The following is a 12,208-nucleotide window of genomic DNA, read 5'->3' on the forward strand; positions in this document are numbered from 1 at the left end:
TTGCAGCATTAGAGCATTGCATAGATAACTATTGAATTCTTTCTGGTCTTCATCATCAATATCTGCAACAATAATAACAATATTGCTTATCATTTTATTGTGTATTGTTAATATTGTATATACCACTGCCACCGGGTGCTTGCCCACTTGCAGTGTAAATAAATAAATAAATAAATACATACATACATACATACAATAAAAAGTGATGGTGATGTTTGTGTGTTTTAATTTTAATTCAGGTGTGAACAACACCTGTACAATACAGTAAAGGTAAGTGAAGAGTCCACTCCAAGAATGATGGATGCCATTTGGAATACATTTTGCAGGAGAAGCAATTGAAAGTTTGAAATGCTTAGCGCTCAAGGCTTAACTGTGTTTTCTGATCATTACTGGACAATGACTCAGTGTTAATGCCATATAACTCTCTATGTACATTCTATATGCCTTAAGCTATGCATTGACAGTCTTGGTTCATTTTCGACAAGAAAGTGACATCCATCATTCTTACAGTGGAGTCTTCAAGTGCAAAAAATTATAATTGCAAGATAGCATTGCATTTTTTAATTTATTTTTTTTTTTTTATTTTTACATTTTTCGCCATACACGAGAATCATATAAATTTTTTTCAGAATTGGTAGATATTACCCTATACCATCTTTAATAAATGTCGACCACACTTTACTTAAATAATAGTAAAACGACTAGTAAACAAATGAACATGAAGAATATCATCACTTTCTATGGTTATTGTTATTGCACCAAACAAAATAACATCATCTCTTTCTGTTTTTCTTGTATCATGTAGGATTTCATCTAAGGATAAAGTTTAATATCGATATTTTGTTAGAAACATGCAGTAAATGCCAATATTATTGTAATTTTTTTTAGTTCAATTTCTGCTACACTTATGGCATTGTTACATTAAAAAAATTAAACTTGTGTTGAAAATACTCATTTTCTGACTACTGTTCATTCTTTATAGGCTAGTTTTGTGAGCTATGTGCCTTAAATGTAATGATAACAGTAATAGTACAGGATATATTTAAGGTGGTAGTTTTAAGTACCTCACACTGTATAATAACAACACAATCCATGATTCTGTCGCCCATAGAGGATCACGTTCAACCAGTCAAATTGTTGGCCTCACATTCACATGCCTCAGCAGAGGTGCAAAATAATCCATCCACTATGGATGTCATGGAAATCCTAACCATTATAAATCAAAATGTTAATGTTATAATCGTTCAGTGGTAAAATGTTATGCGAAAACGTCATATTAACACATTTTCTTAAGGCTTAAAATATGATTTTCAAGATTGTCCTGATAAGGGACAGATACACACAAGCTAGTGTTCCATATCTTTGTTGTATGCAATTTTCATTCATAACATATTATTTTTGTATCTTTTCAGAGCAATGTCTGCTATAGAAGAAGAAGGGTTGAGCAGGACATCTCGAATAGTGAAGAAGACTGGAAAATACTTTGCTTAAACTACATTTTAAAGATTGTCTTTATTTTTGTGAACGTGAATAAATTTTGTTTTTTCGTTCTGTGAATATTTGTGTGGTTGTGTATTTTGTGAGACAGACTATATGTTCATGAATATTGAAATGGAGTTTAAACACCGTGACAATATTATGTAGAAGAGTTAAAAAAAAATTAAATAATGAATGATTGCGAGAAATATTTATTAATTCTTGATTGTTTTGTGTTATTATGCTTCTCAGTAGTGAAAACAATTGGTCTGCATGTAGGTTGTAGTGCGTTGATAATTTAATCAATGGTCCCAGTATGTTTAATATTAATAATAATTGTTACCAAATTATAGTTTCAACAATTAAATATCATTGCAGGGTGAAAACATAAATTTGCACCACACTATTGTGTATATATATTGTATATGTGCGTGTGTATTGTTTTGATCTCTTACTGAAATGACATGGATACAGTTTATAAAAGGTTCAGAGCTAAGAGGGTAGTTCATAAATTTTAGTGTTTTATATAGCTTATTAAAATTATTTTATTTCCATCCTTGTTTCCTTTATTTTTTTATTATTTTTACATCTTCACAGTGTGATCAAAAGTCTTTCTACAGTTCTTGTGTAGCCCATGGTAAGAAGAGAATTCAAGTGGCAGCACTGGCCGCTAAGCATATGATGGATGTGATGTTGTCATACCGGAATTAATGAGAAAATGTCAACTGTCTACAGGATTACTATAACTAATGGAGCTGCGGAGGGATTTTTCGATTGCACTGTAGTATTAGAACATCATATTACAGTATTTGATTGTGAACGTCAACCATCATTAGTTCTCGATGGTCTAGTGGTTACCATGCTTCCAATTGGATCTAAGATTCACAGGTTCAAATCCAGCTGAGAACAGTGGACTTTTAGGATTAATAAGCATTCTCATTTTGCTTCCCTTGGAAAGGAAGTAAGTCCAAGATTTATGACATGGGTCATTCTGTGTCAACTTAACCAAAGGTTGTTGCATCAACACCACCAAATTGGCTCCTTTTTTCTTTCTGTCTCTCTATCTCTCAAAAAGCTTGTTAACATTAAAGGGCTTGTAAACCGCAGAGGAAAAGCATTCAATGCAATTAGTTTACTAAAACCCATATTTTTCGACAGTTATTTTGCCAATAAATTATGCTGTACGAGTTTTTCCATAATGGACAAGTAGTGGCAATGGCAATACAGAGTGAACCATAAGTAATGTCATTAATTTCAGGTAGCTATTCTTTGAGATATTTCAAACAAAAAAAGTTCAATACAAATTGCCTTGATTCAAACTGCACTTTATCTAAAAATATGATTTGTCAGAAAAGGCGAAAAATTAGTGCAGTTAGACTCCAAATGGTGATTTTACTATTAAAATGAAGGCAAAAAAATTCCAGTTTAGTTCAAAAAGTACAGTTTATCACATTCCCTGCAAAATTCTGCACTGAAACATACCTTATTCCCATATTTCATAATTTGCAGAAAGTGCAGTTTGATTGTAGGTGACTCAATTTTGCTCGTTTTTGCTTCATTTTCGAGATAAAAATTGTTTTATATGAAACATTTCATAGCATGTTTTGGAAAAACCATTGATTGAATTCCCAATATGCTCGGTCAATTTAAGAGAGCAGTGTCTTATGACAATGAATGATTGAAAGAATTTTAGTTTTGCAAAGGAATTTTTTAATGTTACATTTGTTCGGATCAAATTTCTGCACATTTAAACGACAAAACTAAAATTCTTTCATTTATTTATTTATCATAATACATTGATTTCTTAAATTGACTAAGCATATTGGGAATTCAATTAATGGCTTTCCCAAAACACGATATGAAATGCTTCATATAAAACAATTGTTATCTCGAAAAAGAAGCAAAACTTTATTAAACTTTTTTTTTTTGAAATATCACAAAAAATAACCCCTTGAAATTAATGACATTACCTACGGTTCATCCTCTATATGAAGAGAATATGATAGTTGTATTTTGGAATAGTGATGGTCTGGTCATCTAGACATAGCCAAATTATACTGTTACTCTGTAAGGGTGCTGGATGCATAAAAAAGGGTAACCTCAATGGTGAAAATATTGTGAACAGGAAAGAAATGACAACTCTAATAGTGACTCTGAATTTCACTTCTGGTTTTTTTTTTTTTTTTTTTTTTTTTTTTTTTTCCAAAAAAAATCTTGGGACTCCTACATGCAGTTGATATTGTTTTGCAGAACCGAAAAACTGGTTTAGAATGTTTAGAGAATGCTATAAAACTTGTACAGTTTGTTAAGTGGCCATTGTATTCTGCGAGAAAAGATTCAGAATTTGAATCAATCCTGAACCAAAGTCAAGAATTTCTGGTTCTTCCAAAAAAATTTGATGGTGGTTAGTCAAGAAGAAGGCAAATCAAAAATGTGGAAATATAGACCTTCTTATATCAAAGCGATTGGGAACTCACAGTGAAATGTGCAGTTTCAGTACTCAGCAATTAAAGAATGTGTCTTGTGAAAATTTAGATGTCGCCATATGCCAGGTGAATGAAAGATTTTTGGGTAGCAAAAAACTGATGAAAACAATATTGAGTATGGAGTAATTGACAAAAAACATTACACTGTTTAGAAGTAACTTGAAAATTTGATGTGATGTCATATAAACTATTAACTTAATTATATCAGCACATAAAAGTCACTTTTCACGTAACCAAGAAATTTGAGTCTTCAAGACACGAAGAGGATAAACGGAGTTCTCTTTGTACCCAGTATATAGTGATGTTTTTAAGGAAACACATGAAAACATTTGGATGCAGCAATGCAACATGTGAATCAACATTTTCCACGCTTACTTTAATTAAGTGTCTGCAGAGACTTTAAATCTTAAACGGACTGTAGACCTACTGTTTCTAGCATTTGAAATACACGACACAAAATCTTTGTGAGTAGGCAAAGTTTTAAAGGCATTTTGCGAAGAAAAGATAGGAAGTTAACAGTTATACTGGAGTGTGCAGATTGTAGAATGTTAAACGTTTCCTTTTATGTATTTTGTAAGTATTTTTACACAATAAATAATTATGCTTAATGCAAAGCATAAAATAAGAAAGATCAATAATAATATTATGCTTGTTTTATGGGGGAGCGCAGTAGCATCGCAGTTAAGGCATAATGCTGCAAGCTGGAAGATCGCTGGTTTGATTCCCAGTGGAGTCATGGATTTTTCCATTGATCTAATCCTACCAGCTGCACTATAGCCCTGGAGTCTAATCAGCCTCTAATAGAAATAAGTACCAGGGAAAATGCCGATTTTCTGTAATGGTGGGAGCCGTAACCTCTTGTCACCCCTTGATATTTAATAAAAATTGGTTTCCAGTGTGCTCTGAACAGTGATTTGGATATTATTCTAATAACTTTTTATTTTGCAACAACAAAACATCACTAATACTGCTACTATTGCCCCATAGCATAAGGCCATAATTAGTAATTTTCTAAAGGAACAAGTTTTCCAGGCATTTATATTACAAATCTACATTACTTGTATGGATTTTTATGGGTCTTTTGTTCGACCTGGGGACTCATGGGTTGGTAATCGCTGCTGTAACAGAATAAACACCTGAAGATAAGTGTGAGGTCGGAGTTGAGCCAAAAAGAAAAGTACCCATTGCCTCAAGAATGGAACATATTGGAACGTCCTATGATACTTATCAGGCTAGCAGTTTTTGAAAGAAAGATTTTAAGGAAGATTTTGGGAGCAGTTCATGACGGTGAGAATTGGCGAAGAAGATATGAGTTGATGGATATTATATCCTCCATTAGATTAAGCAGACTTAGATGAATCGGACACATGGGCAGAATGTCGAATGATAGGAAAGTGCATCAAGTATGTTTCACGCAAACAGAAGGACGAGGGTAAGACTAGGAATTGATGGTGGGACTCTGTGCAGGATGACATTAGAAAGTGTGGAATTAAAAGATGGACGTTGCTGGTGAAAGAGGAGAATGGATGAGGACACTACAGGAGGCGAAGATCCACTTTGGCTGTAGAGCTGTGCAAGAAGAAGATGATACTTATTTAAATGGCTTTCAAAGAATCCAGAGGTTCATTGCCTCCCTCACATAGCCCCGCCATCAGTCCCTAGCATCATATCCCACCTCCCTCAAATCCATTTTAATATCCTCCCATCTAGTCTCGACCTCCTCAAAGGTCTTTTTCCTGTCAGATCTTCAAACTAACACTCTATATCAGCGATACTCATTACGTGGCCTGAGTACCGTATGCTGCTCTCAAAGACATTTATTGCAGCTCTTGAACTAATGTAACTATTACTATTCTTTTTCTGAGAATTATTTTTTAAATTTCTATAATAATGTGTAACTGAAGAAAACTTTGGTTACCCTGCATCATTACTGCCAGTGAAGCTGTTCAACAATGATATATATTTGTTTTCTCTAAAAAAAAGGAGGGGGGAGGGTAGTGTCATGTCTCATGTGCTTATTAGGCCTGTGTTTTGTAATAAGGGGTTATAAACGTTTTCAGTTTAATATACATTACAATAGCGTACATTCAAATTTTGTTAAGTAACCAAAACATTCTCAATCAAGGATAGGAAAACTGAAAATGTTAACAATACTGTAATATCTGAACAGAAAGTAGTGTATTCCACTGCATATAAAAAAAAATTGGCAACAAAAACATCGTACCACATAGCAGAAATAGTCATAGATGCGGAGGTTGCTAAGGAGTCCCTTCTAGCTAAATGTAACACTTCATTTTCTGAATATCCTAATTCAAAACAGGTTACAAGTGAAATAAAATTGATATGATTTTGCAGAAGAGTAGCAGAGTCCGCCCTTCAACTTCAAAATACCAGTAATATGCAAGTGTTACTTCCGTTACTTTATATTGAAATAATAATAGTAATAATAGACCAAATAATTAAAAATCCGCGCATTTTCTTAAGCTTCAATACTGTGAAATGCATTGTGGCTCTTGGCAAATTACTGTTTCCCACTTTTGGCTCTTCTCTACTTTCTGGTGAGTATTACTGCTCTACATGCATTTCTGGATTCAACCATACTTGCTACATCCCCAGCTCATCTCAAATGTCTGGATTTAATGTTCCTAAATATGTTAGGTGAATAATAGACCTACAATGAGTGCAGTTCTGCATTGTGTAACTTTCTCCATTCTCCTGTGACTTCTCTCTTAGTCTCAAATATTTTCTTAAGCACCTTATTCTCGAACACCCTTAACTTCTGTTCCTCTCTCAAAGTGAGAGTCCAAGTTTCACAACTATAAAGAACAACCAGTAATATAACTGTTTTATAAATTCTTTTACTTTTTTTGAAAGCAGACTGGATAATAAAAGCTTCTCATCCAAATAATAATAGGCATTTCCCATATTTATTCTGAATTTAATTTCCTTGTTTGTGTAATTTAATTTATATTTGTTGTTTCGAGGTACTTGAATTTTTCTACCTTTTCAAAGCATAATTTTCCTGTTATAAAATAGGACATTTCATACTATATTCTAGTCACGAGACATAATCATATATGTAGTTTTTTTTTTCGGGATTTACTTCCAAACCCATCTCATTACTTGCTTCAAGTAAAATTTCCGTGTTTTCCCTAATAGTTCGTGGATTTTCTCCTAACATATTCACATCATCTGCATAAACAAGCAGCTGATGTAACCCTTCAATTCCAAACTCTCTCTGTTTTAAGAAGTTTGAAATTTCTTAAGTTTCAACTCTCTAAAGTGTCAATAGTTGAAAAATTGAATCCAGGTGATCCAGTAGTATGCACAAATCAAACCACGAAATTGTTGATCCAGTGCTTTTTCAATGACAACGCTTGGTTGCACCTAAATGGCTGTATGAATGCCCAGAATACTCGGTATTGGGATACCGAAAATTCACATTATTCTAATGAACTCCCACTACGTGATCACAAAGTGGAAGTATGGTGTGCGGTTAATGCACTAAAAATAGCTGGGTCCATATTATTTTACGAAACAATTCAGAATGTTATGTGAACAACATTTTATGACTGTTTTCATAACTTCTCATGGAAAAGAATTAAGCATTTTTTAAGCAAGATGGTGAATTCAATGGAAGTCCGTGAAAATGTTTACAACAGAGTAATAAGTAGTGGACTGTAACCTGATAAGGCATCATTTTTTTAGTTGGTTTTTTAACAACTCTGTATCAACTACTAGGTTATTTAGCGTCGATAAGATTTGTGATAGTGAGATGGTATTTGGCGAGATGAAGCTGAGGATTCGCCATAGATTACCTCGCATTCACCTTATGGTTGGGAAAAACCTGGAAAAAACCCACACGGGGATCGAAACTGCGCCCAAGCACAACTTCAGACTGGCAGGCAAGCGCCTTCACCAACTGAGCCACGCCGGTGACTGATAAGGCATCATATCACAAACACATTCATGTCTGAGTATTTCTCACAAAGTAAATATTATTGCCAGATGAGAATGATACCAGGCTCGGAGATTTCATATTATATTACAGGTTTCTTTTGTTTGAGCTTAGCATGACATCGCGTACTGGTGCTACAATTAATGCTTGAGTGCATAATATGTTGTGAAACATACATACCGGCATTTGCTTGCCGGACGTATTTGTTTTCCAAATGGGTACTGGAAACACACTGAAAGAAATGACGACACTTTCTTGCAGAATGGTACACTGCTCTGCCAATTTAGTAGAATGCGTTTGAGTCTAAAGGAAGCAGCAAAACAGTACAATGTGGTCTGGTGTTGTGATGAGAATCCAAGGCTCAGCATACCTGTAAGGCATCATGTCACAAACACTTTCATATCTGAGTATTCCTCACAAAGTAAATATTGAATAATTTCGAGGGAAAAATTGTTCCGGAGCCGGGTATCGAACCCGGGACCTTTGGTTTAACGTACCAACGCTCTACCATTGAGCTACTCGGGAACTCTAACCGACATCGACACAATTTTTCCCTCTATATCCACAGACCTCAAAGTGGGCTGACAACCGTCAAGCAACCAACTTCGAGTGCACACTAACTCCGTGTGACTTAAATTGTGGTTTTCTGTTCACGAACAGTGACGTGTATTATGCAAATCAAGATTTCAGGTATAACTCCCTGTAAAGTTGATTTGAATAATTTCGAGGGAAAAATTGTTCCGGAGCCGGGTATCGAACCCGGGACCTTTGGTTTAACGTACCAACGCTCTACCATTGAGCTACTCGGGAACTCTAACCGACACCGACACAATTTTTCCCTCTATATCCACAGACCTCAAAGTGGGCTGACAACCGTCAAGCAACCAACTTCGAGTGCACACTAACTCCGTGTGACTTAAATTGTGGTTTTCTGTTCACGAACAGTGACGTGTATTATGCAAATCAAGATTTCAGGTATAACTCCCTGTAAAGTTGATTTGAATAATTTCGAGGGAAAAATTGTTCCGGAGCCGGGTATCGAACCCGGGACCTTTGGTTTAACGTAGAGCGTTGGTACGTTAAACCAAAGGTCCCGGGTTCTATACCCGGCTCCGGAACAATTTTTCCCTCGAAATTATTCAAATCAACTTTACAGGGAGTTATACCTGAAATCTTGATTTGCATAATACACGTCACTGTTCGTGAACAGAAAACCACAATTTAAGTCACACGGAGTTAGTGTGCACTCGAAGTTGGTTGCTTGACGGTTGTCAGCCCACTTTGAGGTCTGTGGATATAGAGGGAAAAATTGTGTCAGTGTCGGTTAGAGTTCCCGAGTAGCTCAATGGTAGAGCGTTGGTACGTTAAACCAAAGGTCCCGGGTTCGATACCCGGCTCCGGAACAATTTTTCCCTCGAAATTATTCAAATCAACTTTACAGGGAGTTATACCTGAAATCTTGATTTGCATAATACACGTCACTGTCCGTGAACAGAAAACCACAATTTAAGTCACACGGAGTTAGTGTGCACTCGAAGTTGGTTGCTTGACGGTTGTCAGCCCACTTTGAGGTCTGTGGATATAGAGGGAAAAATTGTGTCGATGTCGGTTAGAGTTCCCGAGTAGCTCAATGGTAGAGCGTTGGTACGTTAAACCAAAGGTCCCGGGTTCGATACCCGGCTCCGGAACAATTTTTCCCTCGAAATTATTCAAATCAACTTTACAGGGAGTTATACCTGAAATCTTGATTTGCATAATACACGTCACTGTTCGTGAACAGAAAACCACAATTTAAGTCACACGGAGTTAGTGTGCACTCGAAGTTGGTTGCTTGACGGTTGTCAGCCCACTTTGAGGTCTGTGGATATAGAGGGAAAAATTGTGTCGGTGTCGGTTAGAGTTCCCGAGTAGCTCAATGGTAGAGCGTTGGTACGTTAAACCAAAGGTCCCGGGTTCGATACCCGGCTCCGGAACAATTTTTCCCTCGAAATTATTCAAATCAACTTTACAGGGAGTTATACCTGAAATCTTGATTTGCAAAGTAAATATTATTCAACATCTTGAAAACGGCGCAGATTTTAAAGATATTGCAAGAGAGTTTAAAGTAATATTTATTTAATTCTTCATCCATTCATTTATACATTCCATATCTTTGCATCTTCATTTACTCATTCATTCATTTACTTACATATTTACTTAGTTACTTTCTTTTCTTCTTACTTTCTTATATATTTATTATTGTATTTTATAGATTTATTCTACGAAATGAAATTAATTTATATTAACGTATCAGAGCCACCGGCGTGGCTCAGTCGGTTAAGGCGCTTGCCTGCCGGTCTGAAGTTGCGCTCGGGCGCGGGTTCGATCCCTGGTTGGGTTTTTTGCGAGGTTTTCCCCAATCGTAAGGTGAATCCCAGGTAATCTATGGCGAATCCTCGGCCTCATCTCTCCAAATATCTCGCTATCACCAATCTCATCGACGCTAAATAACCTCGTAGTTGATACAGCGTCGTTAAATAACCAACTTAAAAAAAACGTATCAGATTCACTTTTTTTTTTGGTGAATTAACTCTTAATTTTAATCCCATTCCCATATGATCGATTTTTTTAATGTCCATATTATTCTTTGACTTTGGTGTTCTACCTAAATGTGATGCTTGCTGATTGCAGGGGACTTGCTCCAAATGTTATAATAATATATCTTACAAGCAAATATTCTGATGGGGGCAGATAAAAAAATTATTTTTTTTCTTCCACCATATTAATAAAGTCAAAAGAAGTGCTTATACAAATTTTGGCCACTCGACCGCAATTATGAGGGCTGTAAACAAAATAACTTCGCCAGGGGGCGTTAACAGATCACTGGAAAAATTTATTGGGACAGATACAGCAATTGTTGAGCTATTTTTCAACATATTCCCCACCAGAACTGAGACATGTTATATCATAGGATCAACAGAGAGGTGCAGACGGCTGTCAAACACTGGTTCCGATCCCTGGCGGCTGACTTCTAAGACACAATGATACAAAAATTGATCCCATGGTATGACAAATGTCTCAATTCTAGTGGGGATATATTGACAAATAGCGTAACAATTGCTGCATCTATTTCATTAATCTTTCATGTAATTGTGCTTTTTTCTGTAAACGGCCCCAGGGAAAATCACTTTCTGGACGGCCTCGCAATTGCGTTCGAGTGGCCAAAATTTGTATAAACACTTCTTTCGACATTAACATGGTGGAAGAAAAAATTTAACTTTTTTATCTGCCCCCATCAGAATGTTTGCTTGTAAGTAGGTAAACATTGGCTTTCTCTCATATCGACGGAGCAGTGCAATATTCGGCAATATGGTCAGATATCACCGTCCTTCTCAAGTCTTTCGCGATTCCAACTCAAAGAACGTAGAACTTTACACTCTTTGTCTTTACTCTTTCGATTTCTGCACGCTTCATCATCAAATTATCTTTCGTCTCGTTTCTATTTTCTAACCACGATGTAAATAATAGAGCACTTACCTGTGGCACGCTTAGTATACCCCTTCATAGAACATCTTGTTAGTCATCTTTTACAGTTTCCACCTCGCGACAACGGAATTCCTTGTCACAAATTTTTAAAAATACCTTAAAGAATAACCTTCTTAGCAATTCATTCTAATTATACTGACTACCATGTAGTCAGTGACCATTAATTTCGGTTTTTAGACGTGCATCCTGATGACGCTGTATTTTCACAATTATTGTTATCATTATAATTTTTTCCTATTATCTAGCATTATTTGAAATATATTAACATCCTATGTACCATTAGTTTAGTTTTCTACACAGTTTGTATTTCATTGTTTAATTAATAACAATAGCGGCCCGCGGTTAGAAAAGTTGGCAGTTCTGCATGAAAAATGGATATATTTAGCAAACGCATGCAGCTTATTGCATCTAACTCGGACAACGCGTGTAATCACAGCGCCTTCTCGAAGTTGACTGTGCACCCTAAATTGTACTCTAGCTATCCTCGCGCCCTGCTCACCCTGTGCGTGACATCTCTCCCGCCCGGCACAACTAGTTGCGTAGTAGGGGATATCACACAGTTAATTATTTTAGATAGAACACAATCTATTCTTAGAAACATTTTCATCTAGTTTCTGAATGTTAGTCCAATACTCAGAATCAAGTTGTTTGAATACCCGGCTAATAAGCAGTTTTATAAATACGCGATTTACACATAGTTTCTTCAAGAGCGTCTTGTCGAGGTTTTACAATAATAATAATAATGTGTGTATTCATCCAGTGT

General features: G+C 35.8%; 1 protein-coding gene across 4 annotated transcripts in view; it reads left to right on the plus strand.

Moving 5' to 3' along the window:
* The window catches only part of Klp3A (kinesin-like protein 3A), a 177,403-nt gene extending 175,373 nt beyond the window's left edge, over positions 1-2,030 (plus strand). For all 4 annotated transcript variants that reach the window (XM_069833219.1, XM_069833220.1, XM_069833218.1 and 1 more), the window contains one exon: positions 1,413-2,030. In XM_069833219.1, the coding sequence (XP_069689320.1) occupies positions 1,413-1,491 (79 nt within the window). In that variant the 3' untranslated portion in view covers positions 1,492-2,030. The remainder of the gene's footprint in view (positions 1-1,412) is intronic.
* Positions 2,031-12,208: the final 10,178 nt, after the last annotated feature.

The sequence above is a fragment of the Periplaneta americana genome, chromosome 8 (assembly GCF_040183065.1).
Source record: "Periplaneta americana isolate PAMFEO1 chromosome 8, P.americana_PAMFEO1_priV1, whole genome shotgun sequence".
Lineage (NCBI taxonomy): Eukaryota > Metazoa > Arthropoda > Insecta > Blattodea > Blattidae > Periplaneta > Periplaneta americana.